Source organism: Nerophis lumbriciformis, linkage group LG18, assembly GCF_033978685.3.
Source record: "Nerophis lumbriciformis linkage group LG18, RoL_Nlum_v2.1, whole genome shotgun sequence".
Classification (NCBI taxonomy): domain Eukaryota; kingdom Metazoa; phylum Chordata; class Actinopteri; order Syngnathiformes; family Syngnathidae; genus Nerophis; species Nerophis lumbriciformis.
This window is the reverse complement of record NC_084565.2, coordinates 9,300,001-9,327,500: the sequence shown is the minus strand read 5'-3', so window position 1 is coordinate 9,327,500 and position 27,500 is coordinate 9,300,001. Positions and strand designations below refer to the sequence as shown.

Sequence of the window (27,500 nt, the reverse complement as noted above, 5' to 3'; positions counted from 1 at the left end):
TGAATCCGTCCCTGTTGGTGTTGTTACACCCTCCGACAACACACCGACGAGGCATGATGTTTCCAAGGTACGGAAAACAGTCGAAAAAACGGAAAATAACAGATTGATTTGACTTGTGTTTGAGAAAATGGCGGATTGCTTCCCGATGTGACGTCATCGCTCTGAGAGCGAATAATAGAAAGGCGTTTAATTCGCCAAAATTCACCTATTTAGAGTTCGGAAATCGGTTAAAAAAATATATGGTCTTTTTTCTGCAACATCAAGGTATATATTGACGCTTACATAGGTCTGGTGATAATGTTCCCCTTTAAGTTTCGAAATAATAGGCAATAGGGAAACATAGAAAACTAGTAGATCTGTTGTATGATTACACTGTGGTTATTATACAATATTTAAGTGTGTAGAGTAGACCAGGCCTGGGCAATTATTTTGACTTGGGGGCCAAATTTAGAGAACAAAATGTGTCTGGGGGCCGGCATATCTATTTTTAGGAACACTAATACAAAACCTCACAATAATGTCTGATTGAATGCTAAAAACGTTATGACAGACCACCTTAAAAAATGTAATGTAATTTTACATTTTTCTATGAAGGATAAAACACTGAATATTGACAACGTATGAATGTCACACCCCCTTTCGATCGACATATTTTACAATCAAGTGAAACGCAACAAAAATGCAACAGTGAAATATGAACACGAAGGGTACAAAATAAACCCACCTGATGTATCTGATATTTGCTGAATTTCACTAAGCTTTAGAACTTTGTTGTGAAAATCTCCTTCCGCGTCTGTGGAAACGCTTCCCACCCACACTGCTTGGTGCCTCGTCTGAGCTGCTGTGACTTACATTACCATAGTAACTAGTTAGATTACCCTAGTAACTAATTAGATGACCAAAGTAACTCATTAGATTACCATAGTAACTAATTAGATGACCATAGCAACTAATTAGATTACCATAGTAACTAGTATATCATCCATAAGCGCAGATTCCAAGCATTGAAATACTTAGTTTAGTTGAAGACTTACGATCATTATAAAAGATGAGTCCATCCATCCATCCATCCATCCATCCATCTTCTTCCGCTTATCCGAGGTCGGGTCGCGGGGGCAGCAGCCTAAGCAGGGAAGCCCAGACTTCCCTCTCCCCAGCCACTTCGTCCAGCTCTTCCTGTGGGACCCCGAGGCGTTCCCAGGCCAGCCGGGAGACATAGTCTTCCCAACGTGTCCTGGGTCTTCCCCGTGGCCTCCTACCGGTCGGACGTGCCCTAAACACCTCCCTAGGGAGGCGTTCGGGTGGCATCCTGATCAGATGCCCGAACCACCTCATCTGGCTCCTCTCGATGTGGAGGAGCAGCGGCTTTACTTTGAGCTCCTCCCGGATGGCAGAGCTTCTCACCCTATCTCTAAGGGAGAGCCCCGCCACCCGGCGGTGGAAACTCATTTGGGCCGCTTGTACCCGTGATCTTGTCCTTTCGGTCATAACCGAAAGCTCATGACCATAGGTGAGGATGGGAACGTAGATCGACCGGTAAATTGAGAGCTTTGCCTTCCGGCTCAGCTCCTTCTTCACCACAATGGATCGATACAGCGTCCGCATTACTGAAGACGCCGCACCGATCCGCCTGTCGATCTCACGATCCACTCTTCCCTCACTCGTGAACAAGACTCCGAGGTACTTGAACTCCTCCACTTGGGGCAAGATCTCCTCCCCAACCCGGAGATGGCACTCCACCCTTTTCCGGGCGAGAACCATGGACTCGGACTTGGAAGTGCTGATTCTCATCCCAGTCGCTTCACACTCAGCTGCGAACCGATCCAGTGAGAGCTGAAGATCCTGGCCAGATGAAGCCATCAGGACCACATCATCTGCAAAAAGCAGAGACCTAATCCTGCAGCCACCAAACCAGATCCCCTCAACGCCTTGACTTCGCCTAGAAATTCTGTCCATAAAAGTTATGAACAGAATCGGTGAAAAGATGAGTGCACATCATAATGGCAGCTACACTTTACATCTTAAACATCTAAAAAAATGATTTGGGAATGTCCGGCGATCTAGTTGTAAACAATGTTTTAAAAGCTATTTTAACATTTTTAACTGTAAAAACAAATGATCCTCTTTATAATGAAAGCCAAACTACTCACCTTCGATGACAGAATTTGAGGGGAATGTTTGCTGAAGTCAAAGTCGGCTTCATATATTTAACGGCCATGCATAAAAGTGTAAAAAAAAAAAAAAGATAACCGCTGAATATTAAAAATGAATAATTTGTGATCTCGCCATTGACTTTCATGAGCATGCAGAGTGAATGAAGCTTGCTACTTCCACCATTAAGCTGCTTATATTCTCTTGGACTTTTATTATTGATGTCGACTTGAGGTGTACTGCCACAAATAAAACCAGTATTTCGATTTGGAGACTATATATATGGAATGCATACATTATGAGGCATATATACGTATTGAACCATAGGCATGTTTGAATGAATCACCATTGTTAATCTGTTGACAGCCAGAGGTCAAAGGTCAAGAGCCGACGGTTAGACTGGCCACACTAAGGACACTAGTGATTACACCGACCTCAGCTCCCCTGTCCAACTGTCCACACAAGTGGTTTATTTGCTGCTTTTGGCAAGCGTCGCCTCTGTTTTGGTTCTCCACGTGACGCCTGCTTGACTCGCTTGGTCCTGAAAGCCCGGAACAGCTGCGAGGGTCATCCCTGTGTCACATTTAGCCCTCCACCCCGGACACTTCTGCCAAGCGGAGTGGCGATTGGTACCATAGTCAGCAGCTTACAGCAAATCAAAAGCGGTCACATGATAGGGATCCATATCACCTCGATGGGAGTCTTACGGCGACCTTCAGCACCAATTTTAACAGCAGAGTTCCTCCAGGGGGGCTGTGACTCCTCCGTGCGAGGAAAAACAATCAGTGATGAATTTGACAAAAGCTGCTGAACTTGCTCCACGAGTCCTTCCACATGTCCACGACAGTATTGCTTAAAGCAGGCCTGGGCAATTATTTGGACTCGTGGGCCAAATTTAGAGAAAAACATGTGTCTGGGGGCTGGTATATCTATTTTTAGGAACACTAATACAAAACCTCACAATAATGTCTGATTGAACGCTAAAAACGTTATGACAGACTGTCTCAAAAAACGGAATGGAATCTTAAATTGTTTTACTTAATAAGACACCCAGAATGTACAAGAAAATAAAGAATGTGGAATTTACAATATTAACTATGAACGATAAAACACTGAATATTGACAACATACGAACGTCACACCACCTCTCCATCCACATATTTTACAATCAAGCGAAATGCAACAAACACAGCAAAATATGAACGCGAAGAGTAAAAAAAAAACCCCACCTACAATCGGATACATCACTAAGCTTTAGAACTTTGTTGTAAAAATCTCCTTCCGCGTCTGTCCCTGACACCCACATTTCAGGCTCGATCTGGAAACTCTGTGGAAACGCTCCCCACCCACACTGCTTGGTGCCTCGTCTGAGCAGCTGTGACTTAGATGACCATTGTAACTAATTAGATGACCATAGTAACTAATTAGATGACCATAGTAACTAGTATATCATGCAAAAGCGCAGATTCCAACCATTGAAATACTTAGTATGGTTGAAGACTTAGTCATTTGAAAAGATGAGTGCACATTATAATGACAGCTCCAATTTCCATCTTAAAGATCTAAAAAAATTATTTGGGAATGTCCGGCGGGCCAGATTGAAAAGCTTAACGGGCTGTGTGTGGCCCCCAGGCCATCATTTGCTCAGGTCTGACTTAAAGGATATAGTTAAAAGTACTGATTCCTCTTATTAATAACTATGTGGATTCCGCTGTGACTGAAACTTGTTGCTGCAAGTGTGAGATATCAAACATTAAAACCAACCTTTCTACAAGCTAACTTTGCTAATAGAGTTCCCGGGTGTGGCACCACTGCAACCACAATATTACCAAATGAGTACCTGTCAGTCAAACCAACAATTGGGCTGTATGATCACATGCAATGATTAGTCTAGACTGCTCGAGTGACGTTCCATAATTATTTATTTCCAAATAGCTCTTGCACTTCCATATCAACACATATAGGAGCCTCTGTTGCTTTAATTGTACATTTTGCCTTCTAACTCCCACAAGGCTCTAAATAATATGAAGGCAACATGGCTTTGTTGTCCAAATAAAATAACATTTTGACCAGTCATTCTGTTTTCTTACCCCACTTGCCATTATGACTGCTGTTTGTCATTGAAATGATACTGACAAACAGAAAATTTAAAACCCATGAGAACTCCCAGCTATGGCTGAGCACCCTCTTGTGGCACATCTAGGCATTGCAACCAAAATTCCCAAGTCTTGAACAGGATTATCTGCAATGGCATGTAGACTTAGTTTCCACTGCACCAACAAACAACTTAGAACTTCTTGCCATTATTAAAACATACTGATGATGATAAAGTAACCCAAAAAAACCCATGATACAATAAAAACAACACTGGCTTGGAGGCAAAGCTTTCTTGTCTTTTGAGAATTTGTTTACTCCTGAACTCATTTAGAAATTTCCTGTCAGGAGACGACAAAGATGGTTCTCGGTCTCTTGAGAGCTTTCAGTTGACTTCCTGATAGCCTTCCGTTTTCATATCGTTCAGACCCAGCTCTTCGTTTTGCTCAAACGAACGAGTGTACTTCTCGACGGTCATCTCCGGGTCGGCCTCAGGGGCGTACACGTTCTCCAGGTAGCTGTTCCCGGCCGGGTCATCCAGGATGATGTGGACCTTCATCTCCCCGGCTATGATCTTGTCAATCTTCTCACCAAACTCCTTTAGCTTCTGCATGCGATCGGACTCGCCGCTATCGCCGCAGACAAAGGGGTTTTTGGAGACGATGAGGTCCCGGATGTCGGTCAGCAGGCCCTCCAGGGTGGTGAACTTCCCACACACCGCCCCCATGCCGAGCTCCAATTCCAGCTCGGGGATGAGGACGTTGCAGGTCTCAGACTTGAGCAGGTCTCGGGTCATGTCAGAAGCGGCGCTGATGCGCAGGGAGATCTTGGTGCCCTTTTCCTCGGTGGCACCGCCCGACTTGACCTCATTGGTCCGATGTCCACAGCTGTCACAGTTGGTGGCCATGATGACGGCCTCCTTGAAGTGAGGGATCTGGACCAGCTTCATGTTGGTGGAGGCCGGGGCGTTGCACTCGGGACAGTTGGTGTTGAACACCAAAACTTCACTCCTCATGGTGTCCAAGTCGTCGCCGGGTGGCTCCTCGTCCTCTGGGTCGTCATCCGCCCTCAAACCCAGCTGTTTCTCCTGCCGAACGCTCCGCCTGAACCGGGACACGGTGAGGGCCTCGTCCTTTCGGGGGGCCATTGGGTTCTCCACAAAACTGTTGCCTGACGGATCTTCAATGACCAGAGTGAATTCCTCCTGCACGTCTTTGAGCTTTTTAAGTTTCTGGATGAAGGCGTTTATTTTGCCGGCCACCTCTGGGTCGGCTGCCTGTCTGGCCACTTGGTCCTGCTCCAAGCCGGCGACAGCCCGGTCCAGAAGGCCCTCGATGGTGGACAGGGAGCCTTTCTGCGTGAAGGGAGGGATCTCAAAGTCCAGCTCTGGTATCCTGGTGGTGGCGCTGTCCATCTTCACCACTTCCCGGTCTAAGTCCGGTTTGCTTCGGACTTTAAGCGTGTAGCAGACGCCTTGCTCCTGAATGCGCCCCGCGGACTGGATCTCCGTGTTGGACCAGCTGCATTTGTCGCAGCTGAAGGAGCTCACAATGACCTCCTTGAAGAAAGGGATCTTGGTGAGCAGCAGACGTGTGACGCCGTCCTGGTAGCAGTTCATGCACAAGCTCGCCATCTCCGTCGCCTGCCACTCGTCGTCGTCGGCGCTCAGGTCCTTAAAGACGCTTTCCCCCCGCACATGTTCCTGGGCGATGGCCGACATTTTCTAGCCTTGACAATGATTTTCGCTGGTGGAATGTTTGAATGTGTCGTCACCTTTCGTCCAACTGGGAGAACTTTCTAGACGCTACGATGTCCGCACATGCTACTGACGTCACCACGGTGTTTTCTTCTTCTACGTCAAGTGACCCTGGTGGTACTGCAGCGGCCCGTGCAGGCTACCCGGAGTACTGCAACAACATATTAGTACTAACATGAGCCCGAGTGTATTTTCCGCCCTTATTTTTCTTTATGTTTGTTGACAGCACTAATCATTTAGAACAGGGGTGCTCACACTTTTTCTGCAGGCGAGCTACTTTTCAATTGATCAAGTCGTGGGGATCTACCTCATTCATATATATCATTTATATTTACTTATTTATGAAATATATGTTTTTGTTAACAAGTTAAAGGTGTTTAATGATAATGCAAGCATGTTTAACACATATAGCTAATATTGTTAAAAAATTAAAGGTGTTTAATGATAATAAAAGTATGTTTAATACATATAGTTAATATTGTTAACAAGTTAAAGGTGTTTAATGATAATGCAAGCATGTAGTTAATATTGTTAACAAATTAAAGGTGTTTAATGATAATACAAGTATGTTTAATACATATAGTTAATATTGTTAACAAGCTAAAGGTGTTTAATGATAATACAAGTATGTTTAACACATAGTTAATATTGTTAATAAATTAAAGGTGTTTAATGATAATACAAGAATGTTTAATACATATAGTTAATATTGTTAACAACATAAAGGTGTTTAAAGATAATACAAGCATGTTTAACACATATAGTTAATATTGTTAACAAGTTAAAGGTGTTTAAAGATAATACAAGCATGTTTAACACATATAGTTAATATTGTTAATAAGTTAAAGGTGTTTAAAGATAATACAGGCATGTTTAACACATATAGATTCCTTTCTTTCATGAAGACAAGAATATAAGTTGGTGTATTACCTGATTCTGATGACTTGCATTGACTGGAATCAGACAGTGGTGCTGATAAGGTCCGCATTTTCGAATGGAGGAGGAAAAAAGTCCTCCTTTCTGTCCAATACCACATGAAAGTGGTTGGTTTTTGGCATCGTATTTGTCCAGCTTCTGTACTCCTTTGTATACACTTTACAAGAAATACATTGTCGGCAAACTCCGTAGCTTGCTAGCTTGTGCACGCCAGCTTTCTGAGACTCTTATTTTGTTAGCGCAACTGTGCAACTGTGCAGTCGGTCTTTGGAGTTTTGACGACAGGTACGGCGCCAGAGTCTGTTGAAATAAAGTGTTTCTCGCCTTCCAGTCGGTAATTTTAATGAGCTGGCAGGAGCCAGCGTCATCTCAGAAGACCCTCGGGTGCCGTGAATGTCAATCAAGTGACGAAAGTGACGTCATCGTTAAGCTTTATAATCGCTCATTTTTAGGACTATTTTTTTAATGCCTGGCTGGTGATCGACAGACACACCCTCCGAGATCGACCGGTAGCTCGCGATCGACGTAATGAGCACCCCTGATTTAGAAGATTTTACTTTCAAAAATATTACCGACCAGATTTATGGCGTATTTCCCTAAACAACAAGAAAGAAAAAAAATCCGTAATTTGTTTATTATTATTATTATTTTTATAACCTTTTATTTATAAAATGCAACATTTACATACAAGCAAATAAATAATAAACACAACAAGTACAGAAACAGTACAAAAACAAAACAAAACAGCGCCGGGGGTTGTAAACCCAATAAAGCAACTAAAATATAATACCAAATATATATATATATATATATATATAACAAAGTGTAAAGCCATAGACTCACAAAGTTCCGTAAATAATCCAAATTTGGAGCACAGCATCATAGTTTTCACAGCTTTTTGGTTGTTAGAGGTAGAAAGCGTTTGAAAGTAAAATTCTAATTATTTTTTAAAGGCACAAAAAAAACAGGTCGAGTATTGAGAAACTTACATTTATCAATATACAACTCAGCCAATAGTATAATGAGGTTGCAAAGTAAAATTCCTTTTCATACAGTGTAAATCCAAACAGGACATCTTTAAAACAAAGCACACATTTGTCATGAATAATGTCCAGGATGAAAGGACAGATGCCTGCTATATATTATTACTAATATGAGCCTGAGTGTATTTTCCACCCCTATTTTTGTCATTTTTCTTTATTTTTGTTAACAGTACTAATTAAGATTTGTTTTTAATATGAAATACTGACCAGATTTATGGTGTATTTCCCTAAAAACCGAGAAAAAAAAATATATATTTTTTTTTTGCAGTAAAAATTTGTTATGGTAAATGCTACTGACGTCACCAGGCGTCTTCCGCGTTTTCTTCTTCTACGTCTCGTGACCCTGGTGGTACTGCAGCGGCCCGTGCAGGCTACCCGGAGTACTGCAACAACACCTGAGTATATTTTCCACACCTATTTTTCTTTATTTTTGTTGGCAGTACTAATCATTTGGAAGATTTTAGTTTAAAAAATAATACTAACTAAATTTATGGCGTACTTCCCTAAAAACATAGAAAAATAAATGTTTTTTATCCTTAATATTTTTTCATTTTTATAAACCTTTATTTATAATATGCAACATTTACATAAAAGCAAATAAATAATAATAAACACAAGAACAGAAACAGTACAAAACAGCGTCAGGGGGTTGTAAACTCAATAAAGCAACTAAAATAGAAAAATATATTTATTTTTCTAGGTTTTTAGGGAAATACGGCGTCTTCCGTATTTTCTTCTTCTACGTCTAGTGACCCTGGTTGTACTGCAGCGGCCCGTGCAGGCTACCCGGAGTACTGCAACAACACCTGAGTATATTTTCCACCCCTATTTTTCTTTATTTTTGTTAGCAGTACTAATCATTTTGAAGATTTTAGTTTAAAAAATAATATTAACTAAATTTATGGCGTATTTCCCTAAAAACATAGAAAAATAAATGTTTTTTATCCTTAATCTTTTTTCATTTTTATAAACCTTTATTTATAATATGCAACATTTACATAAAAGCAAATTAATAATAATAAACACAAGAACAGATACAGTACAAAACAGCGTCAGGGGGTTGTAAACTCAATAAAGCAACTAAAATAGAAAAAACTATTTATTTTTCTATGTTTTTAGGGAAATACGGCGTCTTCCGTATTTTCTTCTTCTACGTCTAGTGACCCTGGTTGTACTGCAGCGGCCCGTGCAGGCTACCCGCAGTACTGCAACAACACCTGAGTACATTTTCCACCCTTATTTTTCTTTATTTTTGTTGACAGTACTAATCATTTTGAAGATTTTAGTTTAAAAAATAATATTAACTAAATTTATGGCGTATTTCCCTAAAAACATAGAAAAATAAATGTTTTTTATCCTTAATCTTTTTTCATTTTTATAAACCTTTATTTATAATATGCAACATTTACATAAAAGCAAATTAATAATAATAAACACAAGAACAGATACAGTACAAAACAGCGTCAGGGGGTTGTAAACTCAATAAAGCAACTAAAATAGAAAAAACTATTTATTTTTCTATGTTTTTAGGGAAATACGGCGTCTTCCGTATTTTCTTCTTCTACGTCTAGTGACCCTGGTTGTACTGCAGCGGCCCGTGCAGGCTACCCGCAGTACTGCAACAACACCTGAGTACATTTTCCACCCTTATTTTTCTTTATTTTTGTTGACAGTACTAATCATTTTGAAGATTTTAGTTTAAAAAATAATACTAACTAAATTTATGGCGTATTTCCCTAAAAACATAGAAAAATAAATGTTTTTTATCCTTAATCTTTTTTCATTTTTATAAACCTTTATTTATAGTATGCAACATTTACATAAAAGCAAATAAATAATAATAAACACAAGAACAGAAACAGTACAAAACAGCGTCAGGGGGTTGTAAACTCAATAAAGCAACTAAAATAGAAAAAACTATTTATTTTTCTATGTTTTTAGGGAAATACGGCGTCTTCCGTATTTTCTTCTTCTACGTCTAGTGACCCTGGTTGTACTGCAGCGGCCCGTGCAGGCTACCCGGAGTACTGCATCAACACCTGAGCATCTATCCGGAGTACTTTTCCACCCCAATAATTTGTCTATCCATCCATCCATCCATTTTCTACCGCGTATCCCTGTTGGGGTCGCGGGGGGTGCTGGAGCCTATCTCAGCTACAATCGGTCGGAAGGCGGGGTACACCCTGGACAATTCGCCACCCCATCGCAGGGCCAACACAGATATCATTTGTCTTTTATTTTTGTTGACAGTACAAATACTTTTGAAGATTTGACTTTCATAAGCAATACTGACCAGATTTATGGCGTATTTCCCTAAAAACCTAGAAAAATAAAGTTTTTTTTGCTTTAAATATTTGTTATGGGTAAAAAATATGCCACTGTATTATTTTGCCTCGTCCCACTAGTATTGTATTACCAACTAGATACATCTCACTACCATCATCTTTTGTACTGTTTTGACGAGACATTTACAATGTTTATTTTTATACTTTGGTATTCCATTTTTATAGTTGCAACACTGGATGTAAAAAAACAAAACAAAATTGTCACTACAATTTGTCCACTGTAGATACCCATCCATCATAAAAGGAAACAATGGCTTGCCGCCAGAGGACCGTCTGCTCAAGTTTCTGGTGGACAACAACGCAGACACAGACGAGCCGGTGCAGTGTGCCAACTGTGACCAGGAGAGCAACACAAAGGTTGAAAATGACACACTCCCGCCACACTTGCGTTGCTACAAAAGCTTTCCTTCTGCACAGGACACAGGTGTGATGTTCTACTGTAACACCTGTAGCCAGCCTCTGTGCTGCGCCTGCAGGGAGCTCACACACAAGGCCCGAATGTTCTCCCACCACGACATCGTCTCGCTGGCCAAACGCACTAAAGCCAAACACAGGAAGTGCGGTGAGTGACCCCCAAAATGTGCGCCGCATTGGTCATCTTCAGCTCTTCTTTGTCACGTCAGGAAGTCTTAAAAACTTGTATTCGTTCAATGCAGCTCTTCACGAGGAGCCCTACATTCTCTTCTCCACCGAGAACAAGTCCATGCTTTGCATCAAGTGCTTCCGAGACATGCAAGTGTGAGTGAATGTGCTGTGCAACACCTATATGACCTTCTAAATCAGTCCAAACTTTTTGACTTGGGGGCGGCATTGGGCTAAACAAATTTGGTCGAGGGCCTAAAACTGACTGCATGTAAAGTAACATATATATATATATATATATATATATATATATATATATATATATACAAACCCCGTTTCCATATGAGTTGGGAAATGGTGTTAGATGTAAATATAAACGGAATACAATGATTTGCAAATCATTTTCAAGCCATATTCAGTTGAATATGCTACAAAGACAACATATTTGATGTTCAAACTCATAAACATTTTTTTTTTTTGCAAATAATCATCAACTTTAGAATTTGATGCCAGCAACACGTGACAAAGAAGTTGGGAAAGGTGGCAATAAATACTCATATAGTTGAGGAATGCTCATCAAACACTTATTTGGAACATCCCACAGGTGTGCAGGCTAATTGGGAACAGGTGGGTGCCATGATTGGGTATAAAAACAGCTTCCCAAAAAATGCTCAGTCTTTCACAAGAAAGGATGGGGCGAGGTACACCCCTTTGTCCACAACTGCGTGAGCAAATAGTCAAACAGTTTAAGAACAATGTTTCTCAAAGTGCAATTGCAAGAAATTTAGGGATTTCAACATCTACGGTCCATAATATCATCAAAAGGTTCAGAGAATCTGGAGAAATCACTCCACGTAAGCGGCATGGCCGGAAACCAACATTGAATGACCGTGACCTTCCATCCCTCAGACGGCACTGTATCAAAAACAGACATCAATCTCTAAAGGATATCACCACATGGGCTCAGGAACACTTCAGAAAACCACTGTCACTAAATACAGTTGGTCGCTACATCTGTAAGTGCAAGTTAAAGCTCTACTATGCAAAGCAAAAGCCATTTATCAACAACACCCAGAAACGCCGCCGGCTTCTCTGGGCCCGAGATCATCTAAGATGGACTCATGCAAAGTGGAAAAGTGTTCTGTGGTCTGACGAGTCCACATTTCAAATTGTTTTGGAAATATTCGACATCGTGTTATCCGGACCAAAGGGGAAGCAAACCATCCAGACTGTTATTGACGAAAAGTTGAAAAGCCAGCATCTGTGATGGTATGGGGGTGCATTAGTGCCCAAGGCATGGGTAACTTACACATCTGTGGAGGCACCATTAATGCTGAAAGGTACATACAGGTTTTGGAACAACATATGCTGCCATCTAAGCGCCATCTTTATCATGGACGCCCCTGCTTATTTCAGCAAGACAATGCCAAGCCACATTCAGCACGTGTTACAACAGCGTGGCTTCGTAAAAAAAGAGTGCGGGTGCTTTCCTGGCCCGCCTGCAGTCCAGACCTGTCTCCCATCGAAAATGTGTGGCGCATTATGAAGCGTAAAATACGACAGCGGAGACCCCGGACTGTTGAACGACTGAAGCTCTACATAAAACAAGAATGGGAAAGAATTCCACTTTCAAAGCTTCAACAATTAGTTTCCTCAGTTCCCAAACGTTTACTGAGTGTTGTTAAAAGGAAAGGCCATGTAACACAGTGGTGAACATGCCCTTTCCCAACTACTTTGGCACGTATTGCAGCCATGAAATTCTAAGTTAATTATTATTTGCAAAAAAAAAAAATAGAGTTTATGAGTTTGATCATCAAATATGTTGTCTTTGTAGCATATTCAACTGAATATGGCTTGAAAAGGATTTGCAAATCATTGTATTCCGTTTATATTTACATCTAACACAATTTCCCAACTCATATGGAAACGGGGTTTGTAATTTGCGCATATGGAATGTGCGTTACACTTTGACTTATTTGCACCTCAGGGAGAGTCGCACTCACTGCATCGACATCGAGACGGCCTACATGCAAGGATGTGAGATGTTGGACCAAGCTGTGCTGGTAAAGACTCCTGTCCACTTTCTAATGGACCCGGTCATGTAGCTCAACACCTTTACTATTACATGGTGGCGTTGCCCAAAGCGTGCAGGCAGTGAGCTTCTCCCTTCGGTGTGCAGGTGGTGAAGGAGCTGCAAACGTCCACTCGGGAGGCCATCTTTCTTCTCAGGTCCATGATAGGAGAAGTGTGTTTGAACGTGGAGGAGGAGGAGAGTGCCATTTGCTCTCTGTTCAACAGTCTGCAGGTATGTTTTTTTAATTACAAACCCCGTTTCCATATGAGTTGGGAAATTGTGTTAGATGTAAATATAAACGGAATACAATGATTTGCAAATCCTTTTCAAGCCATATTCAGTTGAATATGCTACAAAGACAACATATTTGTTGACAAACAGATAAACATTTTTTTTTTGCAAATAATCATTAACTTTAGAATTTGATGCCAGCAACACGTGACAAAGAAGTTGGGAAAGGTGGCAATAAATACTGATAAAGTTGAGGAATGCTCATCAAACACTTATTTGGAACATCCCACAGGTGTGCAGGCTAATTGGGAACAGGTGGGTGCCATGATTGGGTATAAAAGTAGATTCCATGAAATGCTCAGTCATTCACAAATAAGGATGGGGCGAGGGTCACCACTTTGTCAACAAATGCGTGAGCAAATTGTTGAACAGTTTAAGAAAACCTTTCTCCAGCAGCTATTGCAAGGAATTTAGGGATTTCACCATCTACGCTCCGTAATATCATCAAAGGGTTCAGAGAATCTGGAGAAATCACTGCACGTAAGCAGCTAAGCCCGCGACCTTCCATCCCTCAGGCTGTACTGCATCAACAAGCGACATCAGTGTGTAAAGGATATCACCACATGCGCTCAGGAACACTTCAGAAACCCACTGTCACTAACTACAGTTGGTCGCTACATCTGTAAGTGCAAGTTAAAACTCTCTTATGCAAGGCGAAAACCGTTGATCAACAACACCCAGAAACGCCGTCGGCTTCGCTGGGCCTGAGCTCATCTAAGATGGACTGATACAAAGTGGAAAAGTATTCTGTGGTCTGACGAGTCCACATTTCAAATTGTTTTTGGAAACTGTGGACGTCGTGTCCTCCAGACCAAAGAGGAAAAGAACCATCCAGATTGTTATAGGCGCAAAGTGGAAAAGGCAGCATGTGTGATGGTATGGGGCTGTATTAGTGCCCAAGACATGGGTAACTTACACATCTGTGAAGGCACCATTAATGCTGAAAGGTACATGCAGGTTTTGGAGCAACATATGTTGCCATCCAAGCAACGTTTATCATGGGCGCCCCTGCTTATTTCAGCAAGACAATGCCAAGCCACGTGTTACATCAACGTGGCTTCATAGTAAAAGAGTGTGGGTACTAGACTGGCCTGCCTGTAGTTCAGACCTGTCTCCCATTGAAAATGTGTGGCGCATTATGAATCCTAAAATAGCACAACTGAGACCCCCGGACTGTTGAACAACTTAAGCTGTACATCAAGCAAGAATGGGAAATAATTCCACCTGAGAAGCTTCAAAAATGTGTCTCCTCAGTTCCCAAACCTTTACTGAGTGTTGTTAAAAGGAAAGGCCATGTAACACAGTGGTGAACATGCCCGTTCCCAACTACTTTGTCACGTGTTGCAGCCATGAAATTATAAGTAAATTATTATTTGCAAAAAAAAAAAAAAGTTTATGAGTTTGAACATCAAATATGTTGTCTTTGTAGCATATTCAACTGAATATAGCTTGAAAAGGATTTGCAAATCATTGTATTCCGTTTATATTTACATCTAACACAATTTCCCAACTCATATGGAAACGGGGTTTGTATGTATATACATAGATAGATTGATATACCGGCACCCCGACAATTTATTTTCCTCTAAAATAATTGCCCAGGCCTGAAGTAGAGGGTCTGCTTACCAGAGGTGTGGACTCGAGTCACATGACTTGGACTCGAGTCAGACTCGAGTCATGAATTTGATGACTTTAGACTCGACTTGACAAAATGTAAAAAGACTTGCAACTCGACTTAGACTTTAACATCAATGACTTGTGACTTCACTTGGACTTGAGCCTTTTGAATTGACATGACTTGACATGACTTGCTACTTTCCCCAAAACCCAAAGATGAAAAAGTTATTCGGGAGCGCTCCGTATTTTTCATTGTGTACTTGTCTATCAGCGTTGCGTGTGTCAGCTGGTGTGGTCTCAGTACAACAGCCAATCAAATTAGATCTACTTTGTTTTCATCACACAGCATTCATCCAATCAAATTGCAGGACAACCAACGAAGAAGACATGTCCAAACCACACGCCAGTGAACAAAAAATGATACCTAAAATAATTTTGTTTGGGTATAAAAATTACGAGGTGGTCAACACAAAACGGTTTGCAGTATGCAACACATGCGGTTCGAAAATTACTGATGGAGAGGCAACAACTTCCAACTTCGTCCGGCATTTGAAGTTACACAAAGAACGGTAAGTTTTGAATGTAAGATAACGTTTATTGGCTAAGTAACGTGACTTTTATTTGCTGTGTAGTTAAATCAGTGAGGCTGTAAACTCACTGCTAACGTTATAATGTTATTGCAACACGGGAATCTGTTGCAGTTCACTACCTTATTCATACTTTTTGTTCAGTGATTTTTTTTAAGCAGCTGGGTTACGTTAGTCAATATATCACACGTAACGTTAGACGGCGGTCAGCAGCACCGCGTATTTTAGCCACCTAAAAAAAGACAAAAATAGTAAAATAAAGGTCAGTTAAAATGTATACTATATTATGAATATGTGTACCGTTGTAGCTAGCTTTCTGACATACTGTTGGTTGTTTACCTCAGTGGTCCCCAACCACCGGGCCGCGGCCCGGTACTGGTCCGTGGATCGATTGGTATCGGGCCGCACAAGAAATAATTTTTTTCTTTTTTTAATTAAATCAACATAAAAAACACAAGATACACTCACAAGTAGTGCACCAACCCAAAACAACTCTCTCCCCCCTTTTGTTCTGGGCATTGAACATGAAGACTCTTCCTTCACTGTTCCGAGTGGCCATGAGAGTCTTGGCAGTGCCTGCCTCCAGTGCTCCAGTGGAGCGAGTTTTCAGCCATGGTGGCATCATACTACGCCCCCATCGTGCACAAATGACTGACAGACTCTTGGCTAATTTGGTCTTTTGCAAATGCAATGCAGCATAGGGCCCTGACATATAAAAAGTACAACTTTTTTGTTATGTTCACGTATATGTCATGTTTTTTCAATGTTAACACTTTTGTACAAATAAGTACATTTGCACTTTATTTTTCAATGTGTTTGTTCTGTAAAGGAATGAGTTAATGTTTAAAATGACTGGTTAATAGTGCTATTATAAAGTGCAATGTCAGCACAATTTTCTTTCCTGCAATTTAAAATGCACTTGTTTTAATAAATAAATACAGCGTTTGAAAAGCATACACAATCTGTGTTAATATATTAGTCTGTGGTTAAAAGGACTTGAAAGGACTCGAAACTCAAAATGCAGGACTTAGGACTTGACTTGAGACTTTCCAGTCTTGACTTTGGACTTGACTCGGGGCTTGCCTGTCTTGACTCGGGACTTGACTCGGACTTGAGGGCAAAGACTTGAGACTTACTTGTGACTTGCAAAACAATGACTTGGTCCCACCTCTGCTGCTTACAACCAAAGTGTCCATCAATTTGTTGGTAAAAAAAAAAGAAAGAAAAAAAATCAAATGTGGGGGCAATGATAATATAATGAGGCTGCTGCAGTGCAACGGTCCAACCACTGGAGGTCACTGTTGATCTAACTTAAAACCGGAGTGCGAAAGGAGCAGAATTGGGTGAATATTATACAGTTTTAAAGAATGTAACCTTAAAGATCTCAGGCTTTGCAAGCAATGAATGTTTTATTTTATTTTTTTCACACCCGACAGGAAAAACTGGCTGAGAGGAAGAGGATTCTGTTGAAAGCTGCACAGAGGTGATTAAACCCCTTTTTGTAGAGTTGCATTCCAACAAAGCTGCAGCTCACTTATCGAATGTCGTGTATTGTACTTCAATTACATACAGACACACCACGTTTGGTTTCTGCAGCCTGTCACCAGCACATCAACTGCCCCTTTGACAAACTGAGGATTTTGAGTCACTCTGTGCTGCATAGGCTTTAATTGCATTCATCTTTTAAATCAGATTAATAATGAATGGTGGAATAATCTGCAGAACGCGTTCATTTCGCCAGCCCCAATAAAAAGACACATTGTACATTTTTACTGGAGCGCATTAAACTGTGCAGCTGTATCTTAAAGTAGCAGTAGAGTGGAAAAACAAGTTGCCTCTACATTGAAGCTATTATCTGATTTATGACACCAAAAGACTTACTAAATTTGCGGAAAAAATAGATATGATCAAAATAGTATCAATCCCATAAGAGATTCCCGCGCCATTTTGATCCGTGACGTAGAGGAGGAACCACAGATCCCTTCCCCATCAACAACAATGGTAATCATGCAGACTTTGTGAGAGCCAACGACGATTACTTTGCGAAAATTATGATGCAGGACCTTATATTTTTGCGCCTGAACACAAAGAGGATGAGCAATAAGTTTTAGAAGCCGAATGCTAAACGGATGTCGCTTTATTGTGACACGGCAGCATTAGCAGCATTGCTAGGTGCTAAACATACAAGCTAACCATAACAAGCCAAAACAAAACAAACACTTACTGTAATATTTCCACTCTGGCTGGGATGCCGAACGACGGGATGCTCAAATAATTTTGTTTAGATGAAGAATCAATCACAATCCTCACCATCCATACATCCAATTTCTACCGCTTGTCCCTTTCGGGGTCGCTGGAGCCTATCTCAGCTGCATACGGGCGGTAGGCGGGGTACACCCTGCACAAGTCACCACCTCATCGCAGGGTCAACACAGATAGACAACATTCACACACTAGGGAGCATTTAGTGTTGCCAATCAACCTATCCCCAGGTGCATGTCTTTGGAGGTGGGAGGGGCCTATCCCCAGGTGCATGTCTTTGGAGGTGGGAGGGGCCTATGCCCAGGTGCATGTCTTTGGAGGTGGGAGGGGCCTATGCCCAGGTGCATGTCTTTGGAGGTGGGAGGAATCCGCAGTCACGGGGAGAACATGCAAACTCATCACACCCTGACTTATTTGGACTTTTTTGCTGTTTTCCTGTGTGTAGTGTTTTAGTTCTTGTCTTGTGCTCCTATTTTGGTGGCTTTTTCTCTTTTTTTTGGTATTTTCCTGTAGCAGTTTCATGTCTTCCTTTGAGCGATATTTCTCGCATCTACTTTGTTTTAGCAATCAAGAATGATTCAGTTGTTTTTATCCTTCTTTGTGTGGACATTGTTGATTGTCATGTCATGTTCAGATGTACATTGTCTTTGCTCCACAGTAAGTCTTTGCTGTCCTCCAGCATTCTGTTTTTGTTTACTTTGTAGCCAGTTCAGTTTTAGTTTGGTTCTGCATAGCCTTCCCTAAGCTTCAATGCCTTTTCTTAGGGGCACTCACCTTTTGTTTATTTTTGGTTTAAGCGTTAGATACCTTTTTACCTGCACGCTGCCTCCTGCTGTTTCTGACATCTACAAAGCTATTAGCTACCGGCTGCCACCTACTGATATGGAAGAGTATTACACGGTTACTCTGCCGAGCTCTAGACAGCACCGACACTCAACAACAACACATCATTTGCAGACTATAATTACACTGCAAAAAGTGAAATCTAAGTAAGATGAAATATGCCAAATAAGGGTGATATTTGCTTATTTTCTGTCTGATAAGATCATTCTTCTCACTAAGCAGATTTTATGTTAGAGTGTTTTACTTGTTTTAAGTGTCCTAAATGATCTCAGTAAGATATTACAGCTTGTTTCTGAGATTTGATGACCTATATTGAGTAAAACATGCTTGAAACTAGAATATCAAGTGTTGCAAAGCTGTGTCATCAACACTCACAAGTAGAAAACTACTTTTTTAAAGTCATCATTTCTGATTTCAAGCATGAAAAAAAATCATGACTTTGACACAATTGTGTCTCATAATTAAAACAGATGACAGCCAAATGCTGTTTTATTTTCAATGAAACAATAGAAAATAGGTACTCATATAGTAGTACAGTTGGCACAGTACAGTAAACTGACAGTTAATATTTAAATATTTAACATTTGACATTTCTAACAATTTTGAACAGAAATAGTTCATGCACATTCAGATGAATTCTTAAAATTTACAATTAAACATTTTTTGGCCGGGCTGTATATATGCGCACTAATTGACTGAAAGAGCACGCACTTGGCGCGATGATGTCACGTTGTCGATGGAAAAATGCATTTTTAGACAATATGATTTGCCTGAGCGGCTAGGAGACCCCGAGAGTAACAAGCGCTTGCCTTGTTGCCTTTCCATTAAGAACAATAAATTAGTTTTTAGTATAAGTTTGCTGCTTTCAAGAAATGTAATATCATTATGTCAAGATAATGGCACTAGCATGGACTTAATTTAATGAATATATACTTAATTCATTTAATTTTTCTAATTAATTTTTTTTTGTATTACTTAATTAATATATACTTAATTTAAGAATATTTTTCAACATATTGAGCAAAAAGGTCTCTTTTTTTTTCTATCAAGAAAAGTGCACTTGTTATTAGTGAGAATATACTTATTTTAAGCTATTTTTGGGTTCATTGAAGTTACCGGTAGCTAATTTTACTTGTTTTGGAAAGTCTTGACAAGCCAAATTTTCTTGTTCTATTGGCAGATAATTTTGCTTAGTTCAAGTAAAATGCCCCTAACTTTTGTATTTTTTTTTCTTGTTTTTGAACACTGACTTTTTGCCGTGTACTGCTTTGCAAAAAATATTTTTAACCCAAATAGGTGGAACTAGATGGCACACCAGACTGCATCTTTGGTTGAAAAACATTGGTTTAGGCGGTTTTTTCACGAACTTATCGGATTGTGAATACAATTGGATATGGTTTAATGCATACAATGGAACACAATGAAGTCAATAAATAAAGTCGTTTTCCCGTTCTCCTGGTACTTAGTTGTGATCAGCACATACTGAGTCATAGTGCTCACATCCTTCCACTGCTACTATGGAACGCCTCATTACTTTCAATACATTGATTGCCATTAAGGAATAGCTAAGTTTGATTTAATGTCACCAAAGCTTTTGCAGCCATTAGTCACAAGACGCCTCATTTTAATGACCAATCGATATCATCCCCTGAGTTTTTTCAAAGAGAGACGTGGCAACGAGCGTGGGCTTTTGATGGAGCGAGCGATCGGGTTGCAGTCTGCGTGGATCTTTAGCGAGACTGCCAGGAAGTGGTTCCGGCGGCCCGCTTCCTGGAAGGCTGTTCCAGGCTATTTGAGTCGGAATTTGTGCGTCCGCCCGAGGGCTGTTACCGCAGAGCGCTGATAGATCAGCTGGTGGAAATAATAATGGACTTTGTGCAGCTCCCCAGTAAAAGCTGTCCTCATAAGTATCACCTCCGCTTGTGTTTGCAGCCAACACGAGGAGAAGGAGAAAGCACTGAAGGAGCAGCTCTCACACCTCACATCCCTCCTGCCAACACTCCAGGTGCTCAACACTTTGCATCATACAAATAACCTCACTGTTTATGGCTGTTTCCTAGCCACTAATGATAACCACCGCCTTGCTCAATAGAAATAAACATGACTGGAAATAATCCGCAATGAAAAACATTGACTTTTATTGTCTTCTTTTGTGGTTGCAGGTTCACCTGGTCACCTGCTCTGCCTTCCTCAGCTCTGCCAACATGTTTGAGTTTTTGGACATGGGCTACGTGAGTGATTTGCATTTTTCACCGTATAAAGGCCCTTCCACTGAATCGGTGCCATTTGCTTGTTATAACTCAAAATAAACAGATTGAAAAAAAAACTGATAATATCACGTATCCCAGCAGGCACAAGACATTGATACAATGTTGATTGTACGTACATGTCCTTTAAAACTGACTTTGAAACAACGTTGGAAAATAGCTGTATTTGTAAACTGAGACAACGTTGGTGTCCAACATTGGATCTACGTTGTTGGTTGGGAAATTACCACATTTCAGTGGTCTAATCAACGTCACAACCTGACATGGAATAAACGTCGTCAACAATCACGTCGTTTCAACGTTGTGTTTGTGTTGTACAAATATTGGTAGGAAAATTACCAAATTTCAATGGTCAAATCATTGTCACAACCTAACATTGATTAAACGTCGTCAAAAAGCATGTTGTTTCAACGTTGTATTTGTGTTGTAGAATATTGGTTGGGAAATGACCAAATTTCAATGGTCAAATCAACGTCACAACCTGATATTGATTAAACGTCAAAATCACGTTGTTTCAACGTGTTTGTGTTGTACAAATATTAGTTGGAAAATGACCAAATTTAAATGGTCAGATCAACGTCAGAACCCAACATTGATTAAACGTTGTCAAAAAGCATGTTGTTTCAATGTTGTGTTTGTGTTGTAGAATATTGGTTGGGAAATGACCAAAATTCAATGGTCAAATCAACGTCACAACCTGACCTTGAATCAACGTCAAAAAGCATGTTGTATTTGTGTCGTAGAATATTGGTTGGGAAATGACCAAAATTCAATGGTCAAAACAACGTCAGAACGCGACATTGAATAAACGTTGTCAAAATCACGTTGTTTCAACGTTGTGTTTGTATTGTACAAATATTAGTTGGAAAATTACCAAATTTAAATGGTCAGATCAACGTCAGAACCCAACATTGATTAAACGTTGTCAAAAAGCATGTTGTTTCAATGTTGTGTTTGTGTTGTAGAATATTGGTTGGGAAATGACCAAAATTCAATGGTCAAATCAACGTCACAACCTGATATTGAATAAACGTTGTCAAAATCACGTTGTTTCAACGTTGTGTTTGTATTGTACAAATATTAGTTGGAAAATTACCAAATTTAAATGGTCAGATCAACGTCAGAACCCAACATTGATTAAACGTTGTCAAAAAGCATGTTGTTTCAACGTTGTATTTGTGTTGTAGAATATTGGTTGGGAAATGACCAAAATTCAATGGTCAAAACAACGTCAGAACCCGACATTGAATAAACGTAATGAAAAAGCATGTTGTTTCAACGTCATGTTTGAGTTGCTCAACGTCAGGACCTAATTCAACGAGTTCTCAACGTTGTTTCAATGTCTTGTGCCTGCTGGGATTGCACTACTCAAACAGTTTCTTCGCCCATCTCAGGCAACTTTATTTCATTTTATCGTCTTCCTCAGCCAAAAATGACTAATTTGACTAAAATGACTTAAAGTAACAGGGGTGAGTTTTTAGCACAGAATGATCAAATAGTTGTACTTCAGTTTAAATATGGTCCAGTTTTAGCATTACAATATTTTAGGGAAACATTTTCAACAAAAAGGTGTCTTGGTTTTTGTACATTGTCGCAGTTTCTGGTACGATTAAACACTGGTTGGCGACTCAGTCCCTGTGCTTTTTTAAATGTTACAACAAAAGAGCCAACACTTTGATAAATAAGGTGAGAAACACTATTGAACTCAAGACAGACATAGTCATTTGAGTATAGCGGTGCCATTTGTGGCCGTTCGCTCATTTGTCGTCTCTGCCAATAAGAGTTTTTAATAAACGTAAAAGTGATGCTGAATGTTCATTTATACGTTTCATGCATCATTTCTATGTACCTCATATTTATTCTGCTTGTAAAACTATAATTATTTGCTATAAAAAGTGGTTGTGTTAACATTTTGGGGTCTCTATGGGAACAAGTGTTGTGGTTCATGTGTCATAACATGGGTATCTGTGATTATCCTGGCTGTTGAGTTTTTTTTCCTGGCCCCAAACTGAGCCCCCCCCCATAGCAGCCTAGTGTGGGATCAACTTTTTAATTTTTTTTTACTTATCCTACACCGGGGGTCGGCAACCCGCGGCTCTTGAGCCGCATGCGGCTCTTTAGCGCCGCCCTAGTGGCTCTCTGGAGCTTTTTCAAAAAATGTATGAAAAATGGAAAAAGATGAGGGGAAAAAATATATATTTTGTTTTAATATGGTTTCTGTAGGAGGACAAACATGACACAAACCTCCCTAATTGTTATAAATCACATTGTTTATATTAAACATTAGAGATGATAAATGCGTTAAAATGTAATATCGGAGATTATCGGTATCGTTGTTTTTTTTATTATCGGTATCGTTTTTTTTATTTTTTATTAAATCAACATAAAAAACACAAGATACACTTACAATTAGTGCACCAAACCAAAAAAACTCCCTCCCCCATTTACACAAAAGGGTTGTTTCTTTCTGTTATTAATATTGTGGTTCCTACATTATATATCAATATATATCAATACAGTCTGCAAGGGATACAGTCCGTAAGCACACATGATTGTGCGTGCTGCTGGTCCACTAATAGTACTAACCTTCAACAGTTAATTTGACTCATTTTCATTAATTACTAGTTTTCATGTAACTGTTTTTATATTGTTTTACTTTCTTTTTTATTCAAGAAAATGTTTTAAATTTATTTATCTTATTTTATTTTATTTTTATTTTTTCAAAGTATCTTCACCATACCTGGTTGTCCAAATTAGGCATAATAATGTGTTAATTCCACGACTGTATATGTCGGTTGATATCGGTATCGGTTGATATTGGTATCGGTAATTAAAGAGTTGGACAATATCGGAATATCGGATACCGGCAAAAAGCCATTTCAGTGAAGCATGTTTAATAAACATGCTTCACTGATTCGAGTATTTGGCGAGCGCCGTTTTGTCCTACTAATTTTGACGGTCCTTGAACTCACCGTAGTTTGTTTACATGTATAACTTTCTCCGACTTTCTAGGACGTGTTTTATGCCACTTTTTTTTCTGTCTCATTTTGTACACCAAACTTTTAACGTTGTGCATGAATTCACAAAGGTGAGTTTTGTTGATGTTGACTTGTGTGGAGTGCTAATCAGACATATTTGGTCACTGCATTAATGCAAGCTAATCGATGCTAACATGCTATTTAGGCTAGCTATATGAACATATTGCATCATTATGCCTCATTTGTAGCTATATTTGAGCTCGTTTAGTTTCCTTTAAGTCCTCTTAATTCAATTTATATCTCATGACACACTATCTGTATGTAATATGGCTTTTCATTTTTTGCGGCTCCAGACAGATTTGTTTTTGTATTTTTGGTCCAACGTGGCTCCTTCAACATTTTGGGTTGCCGACCCCTGGTTTACATGTTCAACTTTCTCCGACTTTCTAGGACGTGTTTTATGCCACTTTTTTTTCTGTCTCATTTTGTCCACCAAACGTGTGCGTGAATGCACAAAGGTGAGTTTTGTTGATGTTATTGACTTGTTGGAGTGCTAATCAGACATATTTGGTCACTGCATGACTGGAAGCTATTCGATGCTAACATGCTATTTAGGCTAGCTGTATGTACATATTGCATCATTATGCCTCTTTTGTAGCTACATTTGAGCTCATTTAGTTTCCTTTAAGTCCTCTTAATTAAATTTATATCTCATGACACACTATCTGTATGTAATATGGATTAAATTTTTTGCGGCTCCAGACAGATTTGTTTTTGTATTTTTGGTCCAATATGGCTCTTTCAACAGTTTGGCTTGCCGACCCCTGTCCCACACCATCGCCTCTCCAAGTACCACCATCATGACCAACATTCAACTACAGGAGCATAGTAGGCCTATGTATTCGTTAAAAACAAGGCAGAGGTTTTATTTAACAAGTATATTTGATATTTTGGGCCACAGTTTGAACAGTAACACTGTGTTTGAATATTTAATTAAGTGATTCTTTGGCATACCACTAAATGGAGCCTGTATTAAAGTTTGAGAATCACTGGTTTAAAGAAGTTTAAATTCCTATTTTATATCACATGTATCAAATATGGAATCAGACCAATGTGCAGGACACTATGCTTACCAAGAAAACTTATTTTCACTCGTGCCTTTATACTTTTTTTCCTGGAGATGCAAATGGCACAGATTTAGTGGATTAGCACACGACTCGTTATACCACTTTATGGCCTGCTACGGTAGATTATCTCCTGAGTTCCGTGGACTGATGTTTGTTCTAAAATGGAGTTGGTTCATCGTTGTGATGATTTTGCTTCCTTAGCAACTGATGGAGCGACTGAAGAGGATTGTCAAGCTTCCTCATCGCTTTCGACCGGTGCAAAGCAGCAAAGTGAGTGACAGTTTGAATTGCTTTTATATGAAAAATCTCGTCTTCAGGGCTTTTATTTGTAAACAAACACAATGAAAGCAGACCTATGTGTTTTGTCACAAATCTTTATCTGCAACGCTGATTAATTACCTGTATATTGCTACTGAATGATGCAGTAAAAAGTCAAGAAAAGACAAATATATATATATATATATATATATATATATATATGTATATATGTTTCATTATTTTACTTTTACTGAGGTTTAACGATAGTCTTTTTTTGTCAAACCATCTTTTTAATGTGTTCATTTCTTCTGTTATTATTTGTATTAGCTTCTGTGTGTTCTCTCCTGAACAAAGCACTGTTGTATCATCTGTAGGGATGTCCCGATCCAGGTTTTTGCACTTCCGATCCGATACCGATATTGTTTTTGCACTTCCAATCCGATACTGACCGATACTGGCCTATCCGAGCATGTATTAAAGTTTAAAGTTATTTAGCCTACTTAGTTGTCGGATTCATGTTGAAAAGGGTTTTAGTACTCTTGATAACAACTAGCCAGCTGAATTAGGGGAGTTTGAATAATACACAATGGTTGGTAACAAGAAACTGACCTGTTTATTCAAGGATAAACACAAAATAGACAAAATTATACATGACAAACAGAAATGGCATCATTGAACTAGGGCTGGGCGATATGGCCTTTTTTTAATATTGCGATATTTTAAGGCCATATTGCGATACACGATATATATCTCGATATTTTGCCTTAGCCTTGAATGAACACTTGATGCATATAATCACAGCAGTATGATGATTCTATGTGTTTTGATTGATTGATTGAGACTTTTATTAGTAGGTTGCACAGTGAAGTACATATTCCGTACAATTGACCACTAAATGGTAACACCCCAATAAGTTTTTCAACTTGTTTAAGTCGGGGTCCACTTAAATTGATTCATGATACAGATATATACTATCAGATATATACTATCATCATAATACAGTCATCACACAAGATAATCACATTGAATTATTTACATTATTTATAATCCAGGGTGTGGAGGGGGGCGCCGGATGTAAGTGTCAAAAAGACAGCCAAAAGAGTTTGATATGAGAATAAATCTAAAGTTAAAATATAGGGTAGAAATGCACCCATTTGCAGGAAATGTAGTCTTGATTTTAAAAATGTTCTTTCAAGGCTTGCATGTTTACATTAAAACATTCTTCTTCATACTGCATTAATATACGCTACTTTTAAACTTTCATGCAGAGAAGGAAATCACAACTAAAACAATCACTAATTTTTTCATACGGTGTTGATCTGGAAATTTTTGCCTCGGCATTTTGATGGTGTGGACGTGTGGCACCGAATGGAGATAAGCGTCTCGACAGACGTCATAATATTTGAACAATGATGACAAAAACTGTTTTCTCTGTCGTGTCCGTGTGTCGAAAATTGTTATGCGCTTATTTTTTTATTTGATTTTGTGCGTGGCATAGATTTGCCGTGCGCAGAGGACGTTCGAGCAGGCGCGCACCTTAGCGGCTGCGCTAGCATCACAGCTAACGTTAGCCATGCTGCTACCTCTCTGCTGGGATAGGACGTATACGTATGTGACGTGTGACGTGTGTAAGAAGTTGCGCTTGCTGTCTGTGAGAAGGAGACAGAAGAAGGAGTGGGAAGAGCCTGTCGTGTAATGCCAGCAGCTAAAAGCAACTGCGTGAGAATCCATAGACCTGTGGATGTGTTGAAGGTGTGCTGGAAAATGCGGAACGGAAATAGGGAGCAGCAGAAAAGTGGAATGTATTATTTAAATCTGTGCGTTGGAAAACACGGACCGGAGTTTTTTTTTAAACTGGATCTGGATCGGCATTTTCCCATGCCTTGCCGATACGCATTTTTTGGCAAATATCGGCGGCCGATCCGATCCAAATATCGGATCGGGACATCCCTAATCATCTGCAAATAACACTAACTTGAAATCTTTTGTAACTTTACAAATGTCACAAAAAAGTTAGAGTTGTAGTCGGAAAAAAAGCCAAAGAAAAGCCATATGTTCTTGTCCACTGATGGCGCCCTCCCGTCTTCCTCCAGATCAACACGGACTACCGCAGCGAGTTTGCCCGGTGCCTGGAGTCTTTGCTGCTGATTGGCCCACGCTGCGCCCCTTCCGTCACCTCCAGCGTCGCCACAAGGTGAGGTCGTTTCCCAAGTATCGGCTTGGCAGCGCTCCGGTGTTCCGTGTATCGCCGCGGCGTCGACGCGTTCAGACTATTCCGGGAAAACAAAA

General features: G+C 39.9%; 2 protein-coding genes across 3 annotated transcripts in view; one reads left to right on the top strand and one right to left on the bottom strand.

Moving 5' to 3' along the window:
- zpr1 (ZPR1 zinc finger) overlaps positions 1-17,913 on the bottom strand; it is a 34,033-nt gene extending 16,120 nt beyond the window's left edge. Inside the window, exons 1-2 of one of the 2 annotated variants that reach the window (XM_061977624.1) lie at positions 17,701-17,883; positions 4,048-6,152 (exon numbers count right to left, since the gene is read on the bottom strand). In XM_061977624.1, coding sequence (XP_061833608.1) covers positions 4,631-5,965 — 1,335 coding nt within the window. In that variant the 5' untranslated portion in view covers positions 5,966-6,152; positions 17,701-17,883 and the 3' untranslated portion in view covers positions 4,048-4,630. Of the gene's footprint in view, positions 1-4,047; positions 6,153-17,700 lie in introns of those variants that run through there. The other variant, XR_009817034.1, reaches the window with a different exon arrangement.
- The window catches only part of rnf207a (ring finger protein 207a), a 63,742-nt gene that overhangs the window by 13,908 nt on the left and 22,334 nt on the right, over positions 1-27,500 (top strand). The window contains exons 4-13 of the mRNA XM_061977622.2: positions 10,550-10,682; positions 10,743-10,887; positions 10,982-11,063; positions 12,895-12,970; positions 13,087-13,212; positions 16,913-16,959; positions 20,514-20,586; positions 20,744-20,812; positions 25,155-25,223; positions 27,305-27,405. Coding sequence (XP_061833606.1) covers positions 10,550-10,682; positions 10,743-10,887; positions 10,982-11,063; positions 12,895-12,970; positions 13,087-13,212; positions 16,913-16,959; positions 20,514-20,586; positions 20,744-20,812; positions 25,155-25,223; positions 27,305-27,405 — 921 coding nt within the window. The remainder of the gene's footprint in view (positions 1-10,549; positions 10,683-10,742; positions 10,888-10,981; positions 11,064-12,894; positions 12,971-13,086; positions 13,213-16,912; positions 16,960-20,513; positions 20,587-20,743; positions 20,813-25,154; positions 25,224-27,304; positions 27,406-27,500) is intronic.